Source organism: Aquarana catesbeiana, linkage group LG10 (assembly GCF_042186555.1).
Source record: "Aquarana catesbeiana isolate 2022-GZ linkage group LG10, ASM4218655v1, whole genome shotgun sequence".
Classification (NCBI taxonomy): domain Eukaryota; kingdom Metazoa; phylum Chordata; class Amphibia; order Anura; family Ranidae; genus Aquarana; species Aquarana catesbeiana.
This window is the reverse complement of record NC_133333.1, coordinates 114138817-114164403: the sequence shown is the minus strand read 5'-3', so window position 1 is coordinate 114164403 and position 25587 is coordinate 114138817. Positions and strand designations below refer to the sequence as shown.

Below are 25587 nucleotides of genomic sequence, written 5' to 3'. Positions count from 1 at the left end.
CAATGTTTGCAAAAAACAGCAAATCAACAAAAATAGGTAAGTTTATGATGCACCTGTATAATGCAATAAATGTTCATAACAGATATAGAGAAAGAAAGAAAGAAAGAAAGAAAGAAAGAAAGAAAGAAAGAAAGAAAGAAAGAAAGAAAGAAAGAAAGAAAGAAAGAAAGAAAAGAAAAGAAAAGAAAAGAAAAGAAAAGAAAAGAAAAGAAAAGAAAAGAAAAGAAAAAAAAGAGAAGAGAAAAGAAAAGAGAAGAAAAAGGAGAAGAGAAAAGAAAAGAAAGAAGTTCCACCTTCTATGTACAGTACAGTATATCAGGTTTCGTTATTAGTTTCAGCAATCAGTCTCGCAATAGGTTTCTGTGGAGTGTCTGCAGAATATCCCCTGTAATTTCCTTGTGTGGGAGACAACACCATCTCCTCCTCCAGGCGGGGAAAGTAATGAGGAAGTTCATAACCTGATAAACTTAGTTTGAATTATTTGCAGTGTAAGATAGAGCAATGATAACGGAGCTCTATGGCAAAGCTGGATCTCTCTATACTGGGCTGTGCGCCATTACAGATTGTCCTTATTGTTCATCTATCAATATTCACCAAAGGTAAGTTAAAGAAGTATTTGTGAGCATGTTTTATATTTCTTCTTGTATACACATACGCACATAGAAACATATTTTTTTAAACATTTAAATAACATAAGTGAAGGGGCAAGTTTACTGTACACCTATAATTTCAGTGGAGGCCAAGCCAACCCCCAAAAGGAACAAATAACTCACTGGCTATATCAATATATATACAGCAGCCATAATTAAATTGATACTAAACAATATCTTTATTCTCAAAAATAATTCATGCAGATCCGCTGCTTAATATCCATATAATCTATTTAGCATTGCACTGTCTGTGTTTTCTGCTTTCTTGTATTGTCCTCCTTGAGCTGCCAAGCCTCTCCTTTCCCCCCTCATTTTTATTTCTTTGGAATGAGCTGTGTATGTTAGTTGCAGTCATGTACACTGCTCAATGCACACTACATAGTCCATTGTTCATTGTTTATCTCAGGAGTGAGTAGGGTGGCTACGTTCCTACATACAGTGGGACTATGAAGACCAAAGTAGCCACCCTCTAACATAAAGTCGGATCACAGCCGTATACAAAAGGAATTTGGAGATTTGGGGGAGGCTGTGAAGCTGCTTTTTTGAGTTAAGAATACATACTTGAATACAATTCTTTTATTAAGACAGGGTTTAGTGCCACTTTAAAACCCTTATATTCAGGGCACGTTTTGGATCAACCTCTACCAGAATGATCCCCATAAGAAATGACTACTTAGAATATAGTGAAATACATTTGTTAAAAAAAACAACAACATTTTCTGGCTTGGTGATGCGGCTGGCAGCCAATTACACCAAATACTTCTTATTTGAGAAAGGATCAAGAACTGTGCAGATAAGGCTCGGTACACACTGCCGCAACCTGAAAGTCACACGATTTACAGTGTGACTTTGCCAGGCGACCTAAGTGCAACTTCAGTGCGCCTTCAGTGTGACTTCAGTATGACTTGAAGCAACTTTGAAGCAAGTGGAATGCCTGGGTAATCTTCCTGTAATATCGGATCTAAATCACATCAATTAAGATGAGGATTCAACCTGGGCCTGAGGCTCGGTTCACACTGCCACGACTTGGGATTCGACTTGTGAGAACCCAAGTCGCGTGACATGTGTAATCCCATTTTAGTCAATGAGAGCTGTCCTAATTAGCACTACTGAAGTCGCTCTGACTTTAGAAAAGGTTCCTGTACTATTTCAAGGCAACTTCTATCTGGCTTGTGCCTATAGACTTTAATGCAAGTCGCCTCCAAGTCAGATCCTCATCTTAATTGATGTGATTTGGATCCAATATTACAGGAAGATTACCCAGACATTTTCTGAAGTTGCTTTAAAGTTGCTTCAAAGTCGCTTCAACTCGCACTCAGATCTCACTAAAGTCGTACTGAGGGTCACGCAACTTTCAGGTTGCGGCAGTGTGAACCGAGCCTAATTGTTAAATAAATTTAGAATTAGCATCATATCTAAAGCTACATTCACAGAGTTACTTAATGTCAACAACTATAAACACAACCTCCTTATCACATTTTACACTCAGGTAAATATGGGTATATTGGGGGAATTCAATAAAGCATTAGCAACACATTTCTGGTGGTATGGTCACTTTCAAATGTTTTGCTTCAAATCAATAAAAACATGGCGACAGTTTCATTAACAGTTCCAAGTGTTCTTATTCAGGTTCATGGAGTTCTTATTTGTGTCACTTTTACAATGTGTCCTTATGGCTGCAACAAATTAAAGAGGAATTAACTCCAGTTTATAGATAACAGTAATTAACACCAACTCAAATTTGGCGTACAAACAGGCCAAAGTCATGGGGGGATGTTAGGTGTTTACTTTTATTATTCTGTATTTCACTATATGCTTTTCATAGGCATGAAATATATATTGCTTTATACCATGGGGTAGGCTTAACCAGGCACGCGAACATTGGTGGGGCAAATGAGCAGGAGGGTTATAGTGGTAAGACAGAAGAGCAGGGTGGTACAGTGGTGGGGCAAATGTACAGGGGGTCACAGTGGTGGGACAGATGAGCAGGGGGGGTACAGTGGTGGGACAGATGAGCAGGGTAGTACAGTGGTGGGACAGATGAGCAGGGTAGTACAGTGGTGGGACAGATGAGCAGGGTAGTACAGTGGTGGGACAGATATGCAGGGGGATACAGTGGTGGGGCAGATGTGCAGCGGGTTGTAGTGGTAGGGCAGATTAGCAGGGGGTTACAGTGGTGGGACAGAAGAGCAGGGGGGTACAGGGGTGGGGCAGGTGAGCAGGAAGGGTACAGTGGTGGGGCAGATGAGCAGGGGGTACAGTGGTGGGGCAGATGAGCAGGAGGGTACAGTGGTGGGGCAGATGAGCATGAGGAGTACAGTGGTGGGGCAGATGTGCAGGGTAGTACAGTGGTGGGGCAGATATGCAGGGGGTTACAGTGGTGGAACAGATGTGCAGCGGGTTACAGTGATAGGGCAGATTAGCAAGGGGTTACAGTGGTGGAACAGAAGAGCATGGGGGTACAGGGGTGGGACAGATGAGCAGGAAGGGTACAGTGGTGGGGCAGATGAGCAGGGGTACAGTGGTGAGGCTGATGAGCAGGGGGGTACAGTGGTGGGGCAGATGAGCAGAGGGAGTACAATGGTGGGGCAGATGACCAGGGGGTACAGTGGTGGGGCAGATGAGCAGAGGGAGTACAATGGTGGGGCAGATGACCAGGGGGTACAGTGGTGGGGCAGATGAGCAGAGGGAGTACAGTGGTGGGGCAGATGACCAGGGGGTACAGTGGTGGGGCAGATGACCAGGGGGTACAGTGGTGGGGCAGACGTGCAGAGAGGTACAGTGGTGAAACAGATTTGCAGGGGGGACAGTGAGGTGTGCATGATGTGGGGCTCATCTGAGGTGTGGAGTTGCAGGAATTGGGGCTCATCTGAAGTGTGGAGTTGCAGGAATTGGGGCTGATCTGAGGCGTCAGAGTGCAGGATGTTAATTTCTCACTACTCAAGTAGTTTACAGCATTTACTTTATAAAAAATCCTTTTCATGATTGAGAGTGTGAAGTTTACATTTTTTGTTATAAAATTGGCACGCTCAATTTCTTGGAAAACATTTTTCGGCACACTGTGCTCAAAAGGTTGCCTACCCCTGGTCTATACTATCTATCTCTCATCAATCAGTGACTGTCTACTGTTGATAGTTAAAGTGTAAAGTACAAATGTAAATTTCAACATAGAACAAAATGGAAAGTCCCATGTACTGTTTGTGACATCACTTCCCCAGTATAGGCTGAGAGAGAAAAACTTGGAGGAACTTATAGATTCTTCCTATTTAACAATTTCTGCAATTTCTGTGCTGCTATCAGTAAAACAAAAATAAATAAATTAACAAAAAAATAAGTTTCATTAATCTATTCATCCTTCTCCCTTGTGTACTTAGTACTGCTATTTTAATATTTTTGCATATAAGAGGACCTATGGACTTTTTTTGTCTTTGCCATATACTTCGCAATTTTATGTTATAGGTAAATGACAATACCTTTTTTTATCTTGTTCCTTGACATTTTGTTTTATTTGTCATTGATATTCTTGGCATTTTGCATACCATCTGTCCTATGCTATACATGTCTGGATTGCATTGTTTGTATTTAAAAAAAATTCTCAATAAAGCACTTTGTAAACAAAAAAAAATTTTTTTAACTGCAGTATTTTTGTTCATGAAACTCTCACAACTTTAATGTTGTTCTACACAGTAATATCTTTTTTAAATGTAAGTAAAAAGCAGGTGGCAGCTTTAATTAAGATTACGTTATAGAAAACGGTATATCTACTACTGCCAACAGACCGGATGTTCAGGACGTTTGAGAAAAACTGGTATAAATATTGATCTAGTACAATTACTAGAAAGGAGTACAAAAAAAAATTACTTTCTAATAAGTTCTGTACATAGTTCTTTATATATTATTTTGGGTAATATGCTAAATTATCAAAGATCTAGTAACCTAGCTTTAATAAACCTAAAGATATATTTACTGGTTCTATTTAACAAAATATCTTTTAAAACGTTTGTCCAATCTCATTACATCTTTTTCTATTTCTGACATTTTTGTGACGTATTTTTGTTCTTCAGAACATTGCTTTCTGAAGGAAAATTTCCTGTTTCCAATGAACTGGCGATATGCTTCTTGTAAAAGACAAGTGTTTCCTTTTTATATATGCAAACGTTCTCTTGCAATTTCCGCTGCTTTCTTATTGAATGTACTAGCTCATCAAAGTGTTGTGTGAAGAAATCATAGGGCCCATTCACACTGTTCTTTATTGCAGTGCCATTATTTTTCAGTGGTACCCAACGCACACTTTGTGGTGTGTTGTCTTGCAAAAATGAAGCATGCCTGTTTTAGTACGTGGCCGGCCCATTCAGGCCCATTCCTACTGTAGTCTGGACGTAATATGCAGATGTTAACACATGTTACATGCTTTATAACGTTGAGGTGCAATTCGTTTTCAATGATACCCCAACGCACAAAGGGAATTCACATGCGTTAAAGCACACAGCATAGTAACACTATTGTGCGTTGTGGGGTGCTGCATTCAAAAAAATGCTCGTTTTTTCAGATATTTTGGTACATTGGCAGTGCCATAATATTATTTAGAGATTTTATTATATATTCTTAGAGATGTACTTGCCTTTTGAATATTCTACTCCTGGGGAAAAATGCATTTTGCTTAGTGGTGAGCTGAAATCTACAATTACATTTTGTTCTATAGCCAAAAGTTCATTTTTTAGTTTTATATAGAGCGTTGAAGAGCTTCTGCCAAATTTGTACAGCTTTCACAACCAGCTGCTTGCCTTGAAACTCATTACTGCAACCTTCAAACTGCTCAAAGTATAATATTTTTCTTCTCTGACGATTTTTCAAGCCCTGATAAAGGGGGGCAGTACAAACCCCCAAAATATGTTGGCTGTATTACCATGGATTTCTTTGGGTTTCTCGATACTAAAATCTTTGGTGTTATCACTCTTGCTTCTTCTAAACTGGAAGGGTTTTTTATTCATTCATTGGATGTGCCCTCTCAGAGAGCTTCTCTATTTGTCACCGTGACCATTGTTACCCAGACAGAAATTCAATGGGCACATCTAGTCTGGTGATGTTGCCCAAGAAGACGATTTTCCCTCAGTTTGGAGAGATTTGCTATCGCTTCTCTTTGTGTCCCCAAATAAGAGGTGATGGGAACCCCCCTGCAATGGGAAACAGACAGGGGATTTAACAATTACATACACTTTTGGCTATTGATAATCGCTAAATGCTGTTTTTTTCTTAAATAATTTCTACAATGTAATGGTAAAGCTGTGGTTAGCAGCAGGGATCACCTAGATCTGTAACCGCTAATGTAAACACATTTTCAAGATGAGTTAGTCATGCATTTTTCTTGCATTTGCTTTACATTTACATTGACTTGTATAAAGAAAGGAATAAAAAAAAACAGCCCTAAGCCCTAAGCCATTTGTGGCTGTGGTTTGAAGAGAAGTTTGTTGATACTATCTCTATGTGGTTTATTTTAGATCATTAATAACTTTTCTGAATAGTTACCATGATAGAATATCACTTAGTACATTAATTTCAGTTTTATGATTTACTTGTGTTCATCACTAAATTACCATTCCAATAAATATATGCACAAGGCTGGATTTTAGCTTAGTGTCTCCAAATCACTTTTGCTATGATAAAATTCATGATTATGGGGTTGGTTTACTGAAAGCAAATAGGCTGTTCATTTTTTGGAGGGGAATTTCACTTTGTATGCAATCACGTGCAACTAGAAACACTTTTGCACAGTACATTTTTCCACATTCGGTAGGCTAAAAAATCCCTTTCAGAGTGAAAATTGCCTTGCAAAGTGAACAGCCTATCTGACCTTAGTAAATCAACTCCCAGATATTACTGAGTATGTATGCAATGACACATTTGTTTGTTATTGATTTATTGTTTCTAATTTAAATTAAGAAATAATGATAATGAACAAAGTGGAGCCTCGCCAACCTTGTATGGTCATCTACTAAAGGAGTACTACAGGGGTCATATCAATATATGCAAAAAAGGGGGAATGGCTGGTGCCATGAAAGTTGGCTAAAACATAATTTTATTATTGCAGGTGACCGTCAGTCAAAAAAGTCAACACGTTTTGGACATCAGGATTAAGGCCTGAAACACATTGGATTTTTTGACTGCTGTTCACCTGCAATAATAATAAAATGATGTCTAAGCCGACTTTCATAGCACCAGCCTTTCCCCCTTTTTTGCATCGATTGTATATGGAGGTTTACAGAGACTTCCTAGGCTGAGCGTTGTGTTCTTGAGGTTTACCGGCATTACACAGAAGGTAGCAGCTCAAATGCACCTGTTACAGTCATATCAATATGGACTCAAAAAGGGGAATTTAATATAAAGTCCATAATGATATGACCCCCATGGTAGCCCTTTAAAGTAGAAGATTGTACAAGGTTGACAATTCATATTTTTTCTACTATGGGCTCAGATTGTTAATAAACTATAATATAAATATTTTTCTGGTCAGTGGTTTAGAGATCTATTCAAGCTTTTGTACCAACAACGAGAAGCCTTACATTTCCAAAGATTTGGCTCCCCTAGACCCTAGCTTGTATAGCCATTTGATCCTAAAGGAAACCTGGGGCTAATAGTAAACAAAGGGGTGAAGTCTCCTGGGTGATGTAATTGACCAAATAACTAAATAAAATAAAAGATAACTATGACCAAGGCTGTTTTGGGCTGAAACATATCAGCTTTTCCTGCAAGGCTGCGTTTTTAGCCCTGTATATAAAAAAAAGTCTGACTTTTTTTTACATTAGAACTTTCTGTGGCTCAAACTGTCTATTACTAATATTATATTGGAAGCGAACTGGCTGACGCTGGAGCCCTGCAGTCTGTCTGATTGGGATACAGAAATTTAGCACTTCTCTTGGATTTTATGCTGTTGACCAAATAATTCCTGAACAGCCAATGTTGTGTTCAGACTGAACCTTAAGCTCAACCTTAATCAAAACACGTAAAATCATTTTTACCATTGTGCCATATTATAACATTTATTAATGTGTAAAGAAATAAAACGTGGGTGGTCATGCGTTTTGAAGAATCATTTTAACAGATGATTGTGCATTGTTTACATGTAAGGCTTAATGTACACGGGATGTTTTAGCAACTTCTCCTGAACGATTTAACTTGACAGATAGTAACTCATGTTTAAAACGTCCGTTTTGCCACATTTGCATTTATAAGCCTTTGAAAAAAAATTTTTTTTATTTTTTTTTTCAAAATAGCCAAAAATGAAAAACGCCTGTAAACAAAATGCGGCTAAATGGGAGTTACCGTGTTTAGCCGCGTTTAGAAGTGTTTGGCGCTTAAAATGCCTCTAAACTCAGCGTCTGAACTCATTTTTTTGCTTTCCAAAAAAGGCATCTAAACTCAACTGCCTAGAAATGACTATAAACGACCCTGTGTACATGTACTGATAAGATAACATAAAGGAGAGTTCAGTGGCAGCTGAAAAAAAATGCCCAACTACTCCTAAACGTTCATTTAGCAGCAGTAGTGTACATGAGGCCTAAGAGAGAATAGTCCTCATAGACTTCCATGGGAAATCTGTGCAAAATACATCTCACACGGCAAGCAGTAAGAGGTCTGGATGCAGAAATACTTAGCAAGGGAACTTTAAAACACTGAATTGGGAAAATAGAGTAGTATGATACCACCACCACTCACCCAGTACAAAGTTAAATAGTAAGCCAGACTGAAAAAATATTTAAGCAGACAAAGGAGCAAATTAGCTAAATTATTACCTCCAAACCCAATCTTGAACAACAAAAAACACTGGTGCTCTGACTGAAGCCTCTGCAAGCCTTATAATAGAAACCACTGAAAATCTGCTGTTGAATATCCATTTATTCGTAGAAGTTTAAATCTAAACATCTGAGAAGCTTAAGCCACACACGATCACACGATCAGAAAATTGAATGAAAAATAACACTTTTTAAGCGATCACGAGATAATCTGGTCGTTAGTACACAGCTTTCGTCCGAAATTATCCAAAGGGACAAACATGAAATTTTTCTCACATAACACCGGATGCTACATTTTTTGTTTATTCATTACCGTTTTCATCCGAAAATACAATACAAATACATTAAAAATACACTACATCCCTTCCAAATCTTTATTCTGTTGTACGAGAAGTTTCGTAACTTTAGTAGCCTCTTCATTTTTGATATGGAGGCTAGCTTGCAAAAAAAAAAAAAAAAAAAGGGACGATCATTTGTCTGATAATCTCATCATGTATACCAAGCTTTAGTCTTTTCAGCCACTTAGGCCACATATTGGTTTGGTGAAGACCTAAGTGGCTGAAATGTATAAGCTTCTCAGATGGTCAGATTTTATCTTCTTCTATGAATAAATGGATATTCAATAGCATATTTTCACCAAAGTACAGACTTTCATTCCAGTGGTGAAAAAAAATTTGACATTGTATGAAACCATATAAAATCTATTCAACACTTTTATCTTAAAAAAGAGCAAATCCAGAGACAGGTATAACCCTCTATAAAGTATGTGACAATCTGTCCTAATGGGTAAAAGTCCTTCAGTTTATCAAAACTAGATTAAACCTCGAAATTAAAATACTTTTATAGGGTTTGGTATATAGCACAGTGCTGTTGTACAGTTCATGCTTCCTTTTTTGACCTGTATAGTTACATCCCCTGCTTTGTGTATACTGTATAAGTAAAGCTAAATAGTTCAGATTTCTACACAAAATATAATTCAATGTTATATGCTAACACATGTTGACACAATCAGCTCTTTGGGCCTTGAAATATAAATGCTCAAAAATTACTGTTAAAACCCACCATTAGTTTTTTTTCAATATATAGTTATTGTTTTTTTATGTTTTAATATATATTTATTGCCACAATGACTTTTTTCATAACTACGTTTCTTTTATACTGGACAAATGAAGTAACTTGGATGTTTAAAGATACCTAAAGGCAAAACCTTTTTTTGTTTTGGATAGAATGAAGAGGAATTAGGACACTTGCCAGTTTGTATTGTTGTCTGTGCCCCTGTTAAGGAAATTGGCTCTCTCTATGTGTTCTGTTTACCATTTTCATTGAAAGTTAAAGTAAAAGAAAATTCCACATTTGTTGGGTTGTTCCCAGAAAAGTAATAGAAGGGAAATCTTCCAATGGGAATGCTAGTTCTGGTGACCTGAGGGTCCCCAAGGAATTCCCTTAATTTTCAGGGATTTCCTATAACTTCCTGTTTGGCTATGGGACAGGAAGTTAAGGGAAATCTCCCCAATGGGACACTGATGGCAAAATAACCCTCCCTTACTCTATCCAAAATGAAAAAAAATGTTTTGCCTATAGTTCGAATTTAAAGTTTAGTGTAATATAACTATTCTGGTAGTTAAAAAGTGCATTTTCTTTATTGTGGTCCATACAACAGACAAAAAAGAAACACCTGAGGAGGAAAGATAAAAAGGGATTTGGTTCTTAAAAAAGGAAAGTCCCTCCTAATGAGGGACAGTTGGGAACCATGTATAATTCTCTTCTTGTTTTTTTTTTTTCCTGTAGGTGATTTGCTGGAACCTCCTGAAAACCTCCACTTTCCACCTGATTTTTTTCATCACATATTAAATTGGTCACACAATAGATCTGATAGCGATGGAATTTTGTATCAAGTGGAGTATCTAAGGTAAGAAACACTGGAGAAAAGTAAACAGTGTCAAACATAGATTTGTGACTTTAGCCAACAATCAGAATTCTTGTTAACAGTTGCACACATTTACTACATTCGGACCTTCTATTGTAGATATTTAAAGATATTAATGAATCACTATATTTTCACTTTGTTCAGGTATGGTTCCAATTGGACTGCTGTGCCAAACTGCACTTTTATTGGACACCACAGCTGTGACCTTACGGTTGAAACCTTACCAATGAGCGCAGGTTATTATGCACGAGTTAGGAGTGTTCTAGGAAACCAGACATCAGAATGGACTCGTACAAGACGCTACACATTCACAGAAGGTAAACTTCTAGTTTTAAAATATTCATTTAGTTAGAAGACTCTTTTGCTTTTATGCGGCGTATACAATATCCTCAATTTTTTATCTATACAATATACCATAAATCCCTCCTTACACTTAATTCCATACAGAGTATTACCATTCTCAAAGAATTGTTTGCAACTGACTGCAATTATGAGTATAAAGAGAATTAGGCTGGGCTCCATGCAACAGATCAAGCTGCATATAGGTCTTGTTAGCTTAATGAGGACCTAAACTGTGGAAACTATGCTCAAACAAGGCTAAGAAAAGACTAGTCACCAGTATTGCCCTGTGGTCTTCCTAAAGGAAATGTTTACCTCATTACTGACTTACCATGCCTTGTTCCACATTATGTCTTTGTGTTGAGGTATCCATCTTGGGAAAAGGGCAGGTCTTTGCTTTCCCATCTCAGATTTGCCCATTTGATGACTGGTTATCTCATGACTGGTTGTGTAATGTTCAAAACGCAGCAGGACAGGTGCAGGAAGCACAGATACAAACAGGCAGGGAGATCATTGCAATGTGGACCATGAGGTATATCTTCCTCTCCAGCAAGCAGCACATTCTGTATGTAGAATCACTGAATATCACTCCAAGTCCTGTAAGATTAGCAGTCAGAGGCAGCAGTGCCTTATATGCTGTAGATATACTGGTATGAGGTTTAAAGGGGTTGTAAATCCTTGTGTATTTTCACCTTAATGCTATGCATTACGGTGAAAAAACACCTGGCAGTGACTGGCCCCCAGCCCCCTTGTTTTACTTACCTGAGCCCTAGAATTTCCCATGGCGAGGGCGCGTTGTCCCTCTGCCCAGGGTTCTCGGCACTTGATTGGATAGATTGATAGCAGCACAGCCTTTGGCTCCCACTGCTGTCAATCAAATCCAATGATGCGGGCGCCAGGGGTGGTGCCGAGTCATACATTCGGTGGCTATGGACGCCGAATGATGGACTCAGGAGCGTGTCCACAAGGTAACCCCCCGGGAGATCACTTCTCCTAGAGAGTTATCTGATGCAGGGAGGAGCCTCAAGAGCCACCAAGGGACCCCAGAAGTCGGTGTTCAGGGCCACTCTGTGCAAAACGAACTGCACAATGGAGGTAAGTATGTCATGTTTGTTTTAAAAAAAAAAAAAAATTGAAGCTTTTCAATCACTTTACGGCACAGGAGATTCCTTTTGTTGCAGTAAATACTTATTTGAGACAAAAAGTAGCTTTTCAGGGTGCTGCTTAGGCACAAGTAACCTTTCTACATGTTTCCTTTAAGTCAGCAAATCTTTAATCTTTGAGTTCAGGTCCACTCCAAAATAACATACAGGTGCATCTCATAAAATTAGAATATTTTTAAAAAGGTAATTTATTTCAGTAATTCAATTCAAAAAGTGAAATTCATATATTTTATATAGATGCGTTACACACAGAGTGATATAGTTCAAGCATTTATTTCTTTTAATTTTGTTTATGGCTTACAGCTAGTGAAAACTCAAAATTCAGTATCCCGGAAAATTAGAATATTACATAAGACCGATAAAAAAAGGATTTTAAATACAGAAATCTTGGCTTACTGAAAAGTATGTCCATGTACAGTATAGTATGCACTCAATATTTGGTCGGGGCTCCTTTTGCATGAATTACTGCATCAATGCGGCGTGGCATGGAGATGATCAGCCTGTGCCATAGCTGAGGTGTTATGGAAGCCCAGGTTGCTTTGATAACGGCCTTCAGCTCATCTGCATTGTTGGGTCTGGTGTCTCTCATCTTTCTCTTAACAATACCCCATAGATTCTCTATGGGTTTAGGTCAGGTGAGTTTTCTGGCTAATCAAGAACAGTGATACCATGATCATTAAACCAGGTATTGGTACTTTTGGCAGTGTGGGCAGGTGCCAAGTCCTGCTGGAAAATGAAATCGGCATCTCCATAAAACTGATCAGCAGAGGGAAGCATGAAGTGCTCTAGAATTTCCTAGTAGAGGGCTACGCTGACTTTGGACTTGATAAAACACAGTGGATCAACACCAGCAGATGAAATGGCTCCCCAAATCATCACTGACTGTGGAAACTTCACACTGGACCTCATGCAACTTGGATTCTGTGCCTCTCCACTCTTCCTCCAGACTCTGGGACCTTGATTTTCAAATGAAATGCAAAATTTTCCACAGTCCGTGATGATTTGGGGATCCATGTCATCTGCTGGTGTTGGTCCACTATGTTTTATCAAGTCCAAAGTCAGTGCAGCCCTCTACAAGGAAATTCTAGAGCACTTCATGTTTCTCTCTGCTAACCAGCCTTAAGGAGATGATGATTTCATTTTCCAGCAGGACTTGCAGTTTTTGAATTGAATTACTAAAATAAAGGAACTTTTTGATGATATTCTAATTTTATGAGATGTGCCTGTATGTGCCATCTTAGGAGCACATCAAAACACCATAGATGGCTTGATGGTAATTCTGTGTAGGACATTTTCAGTAAACAGAGTTTGAACCTGATCAGTGACAATAGTGGCATTCAAACATATAATGTGGATACATATGTAATTGCTGGGGGAAGGGATTCTTTTGAAACTCAGATGTTCTCCACCTTTATTGTCTTCTAGGGTTTGGATTTAGCTATTTCTCTTAAAATTACTTTTTGAGACAATCTAGTTCAAGTTGCAATTTGTCAGCACACTATCACAACAGGCCCATATTGGTATACTCATACCCCTTCACATTTTTCTTTGTGGTTTCCTCTTCAGTCATAGTAGAGTAGAAAAGAGGGGTTGCTCTGTGTAGTTCCGTATAGGTCAGATGTAAGTATACAAGTATTTTTTCTGTTTCTCATGCATGTAAACAACAGTCTACATAAAATGTACTGTATATGTATTCCTTGATTTTGGTTTGGTAGAGAATTAGAGAATGATTAAACCTTAATCTGTCTTTTTTGCTGTATGGGGGAGATTGGAGGATTTAAAAATCACTTCTTGTCCTAGAGACAGGGAAAATTCCTAGTTAGACATTTGTTTCCATAACAGGTCTCCGAATTTCAACTTGAAAGTATCTCTAATATGTGAGGTGTATGGATATTCTTTTGAATTTACTAGGATAATAAGTGTCATTGTAGAGAGTAAAAATTATTATTAAAGATGCCACTGACTCTAAACAACGCCTACTATCTAGTAATCTCTACTAGTACTTACATTTTATTGGATTATGTTCTTGTTCAAGGTATTGCTTGGAAGTTTAGCATCACGTACAGTGATAATTTGTGCTTTGAATGATTTGAAACTTAAAATGTGTCTGATGGCTTTGGGAAGAAGTATACACCATTATCAGTTGCTATGCTGACAGCTGTGCCTGGAAAGGTATATGACAACAACATATCAGATCTTAGCTGATGTCACCAATATGTGACAATGGCAGGTCAGATCTTACCCTGCTGCCACCAATTTGCGATAATAAAAATCTCAGATTCAACCTGTACAAAGATTTTCCAGCTTGGAGGACCATAATCTAGGTGCTAGTAGACTGAGAGTGCTTTACACTGGGTTTAGTTATCTACACAGGCAACCTGTTATAAGCCAAGTTTAACTTCTGGCTTAGTGCATTCAAGAAAATTTGAATGATTTTACAGCATCATTTAATAAAAGGAAAAATGGTGGAGAACATAATTTACAAATAAAGGTATTACAAAAGAAAGGAGACAATAATACACCAGCAAAACAAAAAGGGATTAAAAATAAAAGTCAATGGTCATAAAACACCTGAGCTTGGGCTATCAATAAAATAAATCAGGTAGATGTTCTTCATTTCAAAGGTAAGGCCTTATGAACACTGTGGGATTGATTTACTAAAAACTGGTGAATGCAAGGTTTTTAGTTTTTAGTTTTTTTTTGTCAAAGTGTAATTGAACAAGCTAAAGTTAGAAGCTACCATGGCTACAATGCAAAGGTGAACCAGATTTTGCACTCTCCAGTTTTAGTAATGCAACCCCTATGTGTTTAGCACCCTGTGCTTGAGCATCATGCACCAGGGCTGAACTCTGAATGGGAACGAGGCCTTAAAGATAGTCCTAGACTGCTCATGCAGAGGGCCTCACTTAAAGTAGGAGTAAACTGCCATGCATGAATTTACCTATAGGTACACCTATTATAAGGCTTACCTATAGTACAATAAATATATCCCAGATGTGCACCTAAACTGTGCCGTAAACGGCGGCTCCTGGGCGCATGCGCGAGAGTGATGTCATCGTGCCTCCAGCCACTCACACAGCTGGAGTCCGCAAATCTGGAAAAGGAAGACTGGGAGAAGATGGAAGAGCCTTTATTGGTGACAGTGCGCCGTTGGAGGGCTTCGTTCTAAGGTAAGTTTCACATAATGTGCTAGTATGCGATGCATACTAGCACATTATGACATTGCCTTTCAGGTTTAAAACAAATTTAAAAAAGTATATGATAATCCAGCAGACTCTCTCATGATGTCAGTTTTCCTAAACGTGGCCAAATTGGTCATATGCTACAATTTGATAACCCACATATTATTGTGCATTCATTTACCATTCCATAGAGACTAAGAATTATATACCTTATATGTCTAGATCGTACAGATTACTTCCTGTATATGATAGCCCAAGCATGTCTGGTACCAAACTACCTTCAGCTAGATGCTTTTTCTTATCATAGCTTTGTCATTTAAGTTTTTATGAATTGTGTGTAGATTTGGAAACTGTGAGTTTAAGATCAAGTAAACCAGGCTATCAGTATAGATCAGCCTAATTGGTTTTACAGTATCAATTAGCCCAATGTAGGCTGATTGGTTGCAGCCTGCTGTTTTCCAACAGTCCAGTTTAACAGAAGTTGATCATTAGATCGAACTTCTGTGGAGCGGGAATGGCCATACATAGATTGAAATGTTGATCCATCTACAGACAGCCTAATCGTTCTATTGAGGAAAGTTTATGGTCCTGCTTACCTGTCTGGAATTTTTGATACTGGTAAGAAAGTTTAATGGTATTCATGATGGGGGTTGTACTTCTACAGATTGACAAATTTAAGCAGAGTAAGGATATCAGTCTGTTTCTGACTCCTTGAACTCCTTTATTAGCATTTCATATATGGTATTGGTGGTTATTTACTAAAGGCAAATCCACTTTGCACTGCAAGTGCACTTGAAAGTGCAGTCGCTGTAGATCTGAGGGGGACATGCAAGGGAAATAAAAAACAGCATTTTAGCTTCCACATGATGGGATGATAAAATCAGCAGAGCTTTCCCTCATTTCAGATCTTCCCCTCAGATTTACAGCGTATACTTGCAGTGCAAAGTGGATTTGCCTTTAGTAAATAACCCCCATTGTGCATCTATTTGATTTGATTTGCCAATGACACATAGACTAACTACAAAATACATGATTCTCTTGCAGTTTCTCTGCCTCCACCATCTGTACAAGTGGATGTGGATGGGCCTTCCTTACTTGTTCAGATCACTCTGCCAATAGTTACATCGAATAACATTACTCGACGATTTGAAGATTATTTTCCCATTAACCGCATTTACCATATAGATATTCAACGAACCTCAGATAACTATACGGTATGTATGTGCTACTATCAGTGCTAAGTGTTTTTCTTATTGACAAGTGTAAAGTATATTCACGAAAAACATATTCTGTTTTAGGAGGTATTCTGACTCATTTCTCTATGTAAGGTTGTTTTAGTTGATATATATATATTGGGATGTCTTGCTTCAGATCATGAAACAGCATTTCAGATTGATTAAGATCAGGACTTTGGCTTATCAATTTTAAATTACGTATTGTTTTCTATCTGCGACACTTTGTTGTGGATTTCATCCTCTGTTTTTGATTAATGTCATGTTGCAAGACCCACCTGATTTTGCTCATAGAAGAATGGACCTCACCAAGTGAATAGATAATATGTGATAGCGAAAAGTGAATGCACACAATAAGCACAGCAGCTTGTACTAGCGTGTTTTGGCAAGAATTTATATTGCCCTTTGTATGACCACCTTGTAATAAAATTAGATGACATTTTAAGAACCATGTAGAAAATTCAAAAACATTTTCCTGTTGCATGTGTTGCCTTTTTCTTATACTGTAAAAGTTTGGATTGCGAGTAACTTGGTCTGTGAGTGTTTTACAAGATGAGCAAATTTTTTTTATAAATGTTAACTTGATAAATGAGCGATGTCTTGCAATACGAGTCACAACTTAATATAAAAGAGAAGAGAGGCAAAAAATGGATACATTTAATGAAGGTACAACATTTAGCAACTCATATGGTTGATGATTAAAAGAGGCACATCTAAGTATGCAGGCATCCAGGGTAAAGCTGTCCACATAGACCATCCTCTGCACCGCCATCGATGTCATCCCTTCAACGCTGCGCTCCACCAGCACTTCAAGTCTTGCTTTCAGATCGCTCTACTGCAGGGTGGTCTTCCCGTTCTGCAGACTGGCAGCGATAAGAGCCGGCGGTGTGGAGGATGGTCTATATGGACAGCTTTACCCTGGATGCTTGCATACGTAGATGTGCCTGTTTTAATCATCAATCATGTGCGTTGCTATATGTTGTATCCTTGTTAAATGTAACCATATTGCTACACTTAGAGGCGCCTCTCTTCTCTTTTATACTCTGTAGCTCCTGCTGGATTTTGCTTCTAATCCCCTTGTGGAGGCTTCCATTTGTGGATGGACATTTTATGGTTACACAACCTGGTCACATTGCTATAATCTTTTATATGGACTATAAACTGAAGGACTTATGAATAAATGGTTGTGGAACGAATCATCTGAGTTTCCATTATTTCTTATGGGGAAATTCACTTTGATATACGAGTGCTTTGGATTACAAGCATGTTTCCTGAATGAATTATGCTCACAATCCAAGGTTTTACTTTAGTTATTTTTAGGTAGGCTACAAAGGGAGATCTTGACATTCATCTACACCTCCTTCAATCAGAGAGTGCCTTGTATGCAGTGAAATCAATATTTTTTTTAACGGGTAAGGTGGAGAACAAGCGACCCACTACAGGGGTCAGGCATCTATAGAAGTAGTTACTTACAGAGCAAAAGTAAAAACAAGTCATTTTCTTTGCTGAGTTCAGTTTTAAGCAATGTGAACAGTAACATTGATTGCAGTATGTCTTATATGGTTTAATAGTACATATTGTCTGAAACCAGGATTTGCTTTAAGTTTAAGCAGGTGAAGTGCAGCGAAAGGTTTCATATTACTGGCCTGGTTGAGGGACAGGAGTATTGTATACAAATTCAGCCTGCAATTTCTTCCCGTAGCAATGTTGGGGAAGTTTCTTCAGAGATCTGCATTTACCTCCCTGAACAAGGTGAGTTTTTATAACTCTTTAAATAAACACTGTACTGTATTATTTTTTATTTTTTATGTGGTTAAGCTTTATGTGCCAGTGTAAGGCCCCTTTGACACAGGCGCCTCCGCTAAGTGGAATCCGCTTGCTCAGTGGGGGATCTCTCCGCTGATCCCTGCTGAGCAGGTGGATGACAGATCCGTGTCTGCAGAGTGGACATGGACATAGTCCCACTCTACTCTATGGGGTAATCAGATGTTAACAGACCGCCTGTCCGTTTTCATCTGATCCGACCCGCCGGATGGATGGGAATAAGGACCACCATCCATCTGTTTTTGGCAGACAGGATAGGGTCGGATGGTGGCGGGTGTCAGCAAACATGTGTCCGCTGGCATCCACCACTCCATAGAGGACAGTGTCCGATCAGGTCTGCCTGAAAAAATGACAGGCAGACCTGATCAGACAGCCTGTGTGAAAGGGGCCTAGGGCTGAACTCCAGCAAACAGCTATTTACACAGCTGATATTTTACCTGACTTTTATTTCTATTCATCTAGTCCATGAGGGTTCAACCTGTGGCCCTCCAGCTGTTGCAGAACTACAAGCCCCATGATGCATTGCAAGGCTGACAGTTACAAGCCATGACTCCCAAAGGCAGAGGCATGATGGGAATTGTAGTTCCGCAACAGTTAAGGGGCCACAGGTTGAACACCCATGATATAGTTCCAAACACTGCCCTTCCCTCTTTCAGTCTGTTGTAAAGGAATTATAAGAGACTGAAACCACGTTAAATTGAGTTTTTTGAACAAGCTACATCTAAAATATATTTTTAAATAAATAACTGCGTTCATTGTTGTTTTTGATATATGTCCAGAGTTCACCTTTAAAGATGATGTGATGTTACTGCAGTAAGAAATAACAGGAATGGCCTGTGAGAAGTGAGGAATAAAGATAGTGACCACCTAAAAGTCTATCTACATTTCTAAGATATAGCAAAATTTCACTAAAATGAAAAAGTATATAGATTCCCTTTAAAAGACAAGGATACCTGTACATCTGCAAAAGCAGTTTATCAAGGAAGCTTTTACAACACTAATGCTGCGTACACACAATCGGAAATTCGGCCAGCAAAAGACCGATGAGAGCCTTTGGTCGGAAAATGTGACCGTGTGTATGCTCCATCGGACTTTTGCTGGCCGAATTCCAGCCAGCAAAAGATTGAGAGCAGGTTCTCAATTTTTCGGTTGGAAAAAGTTCCTCTCCGAAAATGCGATTGTCTGTAGAAATTCCGACGTGCAAAATTCCTACGCATGCTCGGAAACAATTTGACGCATGCTCAGAAGCATTGAACTTCATTTTCTCGGCTCGTCGTAGTGTTGTACGTCACCGCATTCTTGACTGTCGAAAGTTCAGCGAACTTTTGTGTGACCGTGTGTATGCAAAGCAAGCTTGAGCGGAATCCCGTCGGAAAAGCCATCATATCTTTTTCCGACCAAAATCCCGATCATGTGTACGTGGCATTAGATATTCATGATACAAAGGCAAAATTACCTTTTGTAATAAATGCATTTAACTACGTTCCAGAGTATTACTATAGAACTTCTTTCGTTCCACCCCACATGAATAATCCTTCTTAGAAGGAACTGTACTATGTGAGACCTTGAAACTGTCTTCTATACAGCAAGGAATTCCTTTGTATAATTCTATCATTGCTACAGCATTCTATTATTGTTATATACACAAGTGCTTAAGAAGCCTCTTCATACTCAATGTGTCTCAATGGTTCAGGGACATCTCACATACAATGTACAAAGTGTGGCTGTTGTATGATGATCTGTTCTGGAGTAAGTGTTTAAAAACGGATGGTGTTGAAGATCAGGGATCTCCCAGTTTACAGAAATACTTATCTGACCATTGAAACCCAGGTTTTGTGATGTTTCCATCAGCTACCATCTCACATGCAAATTTCAGAAGACTGAACCCAAGATAATTTCTGATTTCTTCTTTGTCTCTGTAGGCGTGTCAAACAGCACTCTCTTGGTGGTGGCATCCTGTATTCTAACTTTTGTGGTTCTATTGATCTTTGTCAATGTCTTTATCTGTATTTATACTCGGGGAGTTGTCAAGACACCCATAACTCTAGTGAGTAAAACATTTTTTACAAATACATAGTTTAACAAATTTAGTTTGTAACAGGAAGAAGACACACTAAAATATACTGACCCTTCTTTATCAGAATGTCTGTATTGCAGCATACCAAACAAACAAATTCTTCATTTTATTCTTATGGTTATACAGGTGCATCTCAAAAAATTAGAATATCATCAAAAAGTTAATTTATTTCATTAATTCAATTCAGAAAGTGAGACTCGTATATTTTAGATAGATGCATTACACACAGAGTGATATATTTCAAGCATTTTTTTTTTCAATTTTGATGATTATGGCTTAGAGCTAGTGAAAACCCAAAATTCCGTATCTCAGAAAATTAGAATATTACATAAGACCAATTAAAAAAAAGGATTTTGCAATACAGAAATGTTGGCTTACTGAAAAGTAAGTCTATGTACGTTATAGTATGCACTCAATACTTGGTTGGGGCTCCTTTTGCATAAATTACTGCATCAATGTGGCGTGGCGTGGAGGCGATCAGCCTGTGGCACTGCTGAGGTGTTAGGGAAGCCCAGGTTGCTTTGATAGCGGCCTTCAGCTCATCTGCAATGTTGGGTCTGGTGTCTTTCATCTTCCTCTTGACAATACCCCACAGATTCTCTATGGGGTTTAGGTCAGACGAGTTTGCTGGCCAATCACGCACAGTGATACCATGATCATTAAAACAGGTATTGATACTTTTGGCAGTGTGAGCAGGTGCCAAGTCCTGCTGGAAAATTAAATCAGCATCTCCATAAAGCTGGTCAGCAGAGGGAAGCATAAACTGCTCTAGAATTTCCTGATAGTGGGCTATGCTGACTTTGGACTTGATAAAACATAGTGGACCAAAACCAGCAGATGACATGGCTTCCCAAATTATTACGAACTGTGGAAAATTTTGCATTTCAAATTGAAAACAAGGTCCCACAGTCTGGAGGAAGAGTAGAGAGGCACAGAATCCAAGTTGCATAAGGTCCAGTGTGAAGTTTACACAGTCCATGATGATTTGGAAAGCCATGTCATCTGCTGGTGTTGATCCACTGTCTTTAATCAAGTCCAAAGTCAGCACAGCCCTCTACTAGGAAATTCTAAAGCACTTTATGCTTCCATCTGCTGACCAGCTTCATGGAGATGCTGATTTCATTTTCCAGCAGGACTTGGCACCTGCCCACACTGCCAAAAGTACCAATACCTGCTTTAATGATCATGGTATCACTGTGCTTGATTGCAGGGCCGTCTTTAATATTAATTGGACCCTGGGCAAACCCCCCCCCTCAAAATGAGTTTACTGTATCAGATCAGGTCAGGATTGTGATTGGTTGCCAGAGGTTACAGCATATCATTACCACTTACTGACTGGTTGCTAGAGGTTTCAACACACATTATGGCTCACTGATTAGTTGCTAGAGGTTCCAGCACATGATTTATGCTTGTTGGTTGGTTGCTAGAGATTACTGTACAGTAATACTGCTCACTGATTGGTTTCTAGAGCTTACAGCACATCATCTCCTCACTGCCTGCACACCATGGTCTGGGGAGGTGAGTGGACCCATCAATAGACACAAAACTCCCAGGGATCCTAGAACTCCTGGGATCAGTGGTAGTGCTGGGGGAAGGGGAGGGTGTGATCAATGGTAATGCTGACTTTTTTTTTTTACTGACTACCAATATCAAGAGGAGTTTCAACACTAGACACCAATGTAATGGGGTTTTACACTGACCACTAATGTAATAGAAGCATTCACAGTAACCACCAAGGTAAGGAGGGATTTAAACTGACCACTAATGTAAGGGGAACATTCATAATGGCCACTAGTGTGAATGAAAGGATTTTACACCAAGCCCCAATGTAATGAGAAGATTTACACTGACCACCAATGTAACTGAGACATTTAGCCTGCATTCACATTTGTGTGTCGGGAACGCATGCAAAATCGCTTTCCAGACACCACAGAAACGTGCTGCCCTTCAGCAGATACACAGCAGTGCCATCAATTGTTAAGGACACCCTCACACATCTGCTGACACAGATGATTGCAGCTTTTGTCATTACCCACAGAGGTACCATGGCACAGACTATTTTTTGATACACAGTCCACTATAGACCTGTTTAGAGTTAAAGATAGTGGGTAAATTGACAGAGAGGCCATACTCTTGTAAACACTGATGCTTCTTCGCATCGCTATTTACCCATACATGCGCATCTGAAGTATTTTCTGAATGTGAAATCCCCGTGCTTGGGGAATACATTGGAAGTGCATGCACATGTAAATGCCGATCCAAAGAAGCATCAGCGTTTACAAGTGTATAGCTGCGTACAGCCATACACTTGTATGACAGGCTGCACGGAGTACACGTATCTCCCGGGTGTGGGAAAGTGTCCAGAAATTTACACTAGGCACATAAAATGCATACAAATAATAGTGTGCATGAACCCTACTGTACTCTTGCTACCAGCCCACAGAAGAGCATGAGTATGCACAAGCAAAAGAAGTGAAGTAAACAAAAAAAGTGTAACAAAATAATGACCAAATATGTAATTCTTTCCACAGAAGTCTCTTATTCAGAGAAGTTGGTCATGGATGGATAAACCATCATCCTCTGTTATTGAGACAACCCTGCACTGGGAGAATCACCCGACTGAAAATCTCATGCCAGAGCTCAGGGACTCTTTGATGCGCAGCAGTGCAGACAGTGGTTTTGGAAGCCAAATCTTTGCCACCGAAATCTCAAATTCCTCTCAAGTGCTCTGTGTAGGTGAAAGTTTGTCAAAGTCAAAACCTGATATTACCAATATAAACACAATAGAGGAGCACTCTTGTGAAATAAAAAGCACCAAAAGTGAAGACAGTGGTATAAGCCTATCAACAGACTCCCAGAACCTCATCAACTGTTGGGATAGTGGTGATGATAGAGACATCCAAACTTGTGGTGCGAGCACTGACATAGCAATGGTACATGAAGGACTGGGTTACCTGAGACAGCAAGAACCAGAGGAGAACACAAATATTTTAGAAAGCAAAGAACTGGAGAGTACATGGCAACCACAAATAAAAGAGTACTTATCTCAGGGACCACAGAATCACCAAGTTGACTTTCATCACCAGAAAGAGTTTCATTCTTTGCTGCAACCATGGATTCAACTTCCCGAGGCTTTTCAGTCATCAATACCACTTACAGTGGCATACAGCCCATTCAGCAACAAACTTTGGGATTTAGGTGTCAGTGTTCTATCACTTGGAGATGTAGAACAAATCATGGATACTAGGTCTTAGGAGGAATGGTTGGGATATTTTGGTGTCAGTGGATGATACACCTTTCAATAAGGCTAACAAAACATTAGAGAGTGTTTTTTGTGTTTTGTATTATAGTAAAATTGATGTAAAGGTAGAACTGATTTAAACCCAACTCCAGTAAAACATTTAAAGCCTAAATTTAGTAAAAAAAAAAAAAAAAAAAAAAAAAGCATAAGGGACATGATTTAATATATTCCAGTTTGTATCTTGTGCTCCTTGTTTAGTTGAAATCCTCTTCCTCTGATCCCCCCCTACTACCGCCGCTGTAATCTTCTGGTGCGGCAGGGATTCATGGAGCTGAGGGACTTCTCATTTGTACTCACCAAGAGTGCCTGCCCTTTCTGGCCCCCTCCTCCAGTCACAGAAACTGTACTATAGCTTCTATGAATGAAAAATGTTCTCTGGATGGAGGAGGCAGACCTTTCATCTATCCATCTGTCAATCCTCTATTTAGAAATTATGTAAGCTCTGCCACACCAGAAGATTACAGCAAATTGGGGGGGGGGGGTGAAACAGAGGAGGACTTCAACTAAATGAGGAACCAGCAGCACGAGGGGACACATCGGATTGATTTGATAGTAGGTGACGTGCCTTGTGCTGATTTTCCTTTTCTTTTTTACTAAACTTAGACTTTAAATAAATTTCCCAGTTTGCATTCTTCACTAACATGTTAGTAATGGTACTGAATTACAGCTCTGAGTTTCTGGATTTTATTCTCACTAGTATTATCACCTGCATATATACTGACCAGGGTTTGTGTGGGTTTTCTTCACAAATTAAGGACAGGATTTTTGGTAGCAAATTAATCGGTATTCAGAATGAACATGACTTGACCACTTTCACCATATTTTCTGACATATTTTGCAATGCATCACCAAACAATTGTAAATCATTTACACGAGACCCACACCCAAATGAACTTACAATCTAATATCCCTAAGGCTAGGTTCATGCTACCCTGAGCTCTAAAAAGCGATCCGCGGTGGATTGCTTTTCAGAGTATGGCTAAGCAGTTGCTGTCAGGCTTTCAAGAAGAAATCCTGTCACTTCCTGAATGCCATTCTTTTTTGTATTTTTTTTTTTATCAAATGGAAGTATATAACGGGGCTAATGTAGCATAAACGCAAATCAAGCCCATTGACTTGAATGGTTGAGTTGGCAAGCGGTGCCGCCTGTCAACTCAGAATTCAGTGTTAAATTTGCCATGTGAACGAACTCCTTCAACTGTGTTTTACACTGAAGGTGGGCAGTATAATTGCAGCTAAGTCACCTTTTTTTACTGCTCCCCCAGCCACCAATGTGAAAGAGGCCTAAGTAATGAATGCATACAGCAGGGCCAACTTGAATTGAAAACAATTAGCCTATCTTTATATTTTAGTAGATTATAATGTTGTCCTTGGTGGAAATCCAGGACCCTAGCACTTTAAAAGTGTAAATGCACTTTTTGTGCAGTTGCACTTACAATGTACTGTTTGCCACCCCTGCAAACCTAGTTTAAGTGAGTTTTCCCCCAAAAAGCTGCCTAGCCATTTTTTAAATGTTCTGAGCCAGGTCAGCTTTCAAACATATAAAAAACTTGGCATTGTGTCAGAGTATGGAGTATGGACTCTCTATAAGAATGAATGGAGAGTGCATTGTGTAGCCCCAGCTCAGAATATTATGAGAAAAGTGATTCAGAGGCATAAAGGGCAATTTCTTCCTGTATTGGGGACAGGTAAGTATAAGACTTGCAGGAGGGGCTGGGGGCAAGGGAAAGTACATTACAAGTGTAACTGCTACAAGGGTGCACTTATACTTTAAGGCCACGTGCAAGAGCCCTTAACCTATGGAACAATAACTGCTGTTAAATAAGATGTCCAGCCTGAGCTCATTTGACTGGGCTTCTCCTATGGGTCACAGGAGTGCAATCCGTTTTGCACTCCTGTGACCCGTTTTTAGCAGAGAGCGGTATGAAGTTCGCTCTCCACTGATGTCACTGGAATCAGTCGAGGCACCGCGTCATCCGGACTCTGGAAGTCTGGATCCGCCAGGTGCCCGGACTGATGGCAGTCTCAGCCTCTCAGCGACCTGCTGATGGGCTGAGACAGCCACTTCCCACCCCTCCACAGCTCAGCGCTCCAGTGAGTGT

At 39.3% G+C, this 25587-nt stretch overlaps 1 protein-coding gene across 1 annotated transcript; it reads left to right on the top strand.

Moving 5' to 3' along the window:
• Positions 1-24369, top strand: IL10RA (interleukin 10 receptor subunit alpha). Its single transcript, XM_073602483.1, has 7 exons — positions 1-599; positions 10229-10349; positions 10512-10684; positions 16096-16265; positions 17888-18035; positions 20030-20154; positions 22716-24369. The coding sequence occupies exons 1-7, from the start codon at positions 518-520 to the stop codon at positions 23436-23438; spliced, it is 1542 nt and encodes a 513-aa protein (XP_073458584.1). The 5' UTR covers positions 1-517; the 3' UTR covers positions 23439-24369.
• The last annotated feature ends 1218 nt before the right edge of the window (positions 24370-25587 follow it).

What these genes read in the sequence shown, in the direction of transcription:
- IL10RA (XM_073602483.1), top strand. Translation starts at nt 518, where the DNA reads ATGGCAAAGCTGGATCTCTCTATACTGGGCTGTGCGCCATTACAGATT. An exon ending in GAACCTCAGATAACTATACG is followed by an intron (nt 16,266 to 17,887) that starts GTATGTATGTGC and finishes ATTTGCTTTAAG; the next exon opens with TTTAAGCAGGTGAAGTGCAG. An exon ending in CATTTACCTCCCTGAACAAG is followed by an intron (nt 18,036 to 20,029) that starts GTGAGTTTTTAT and finishes TTGTCTCTGTAG; the next exon opens with GCGTGTCAAACAGCACTCTC.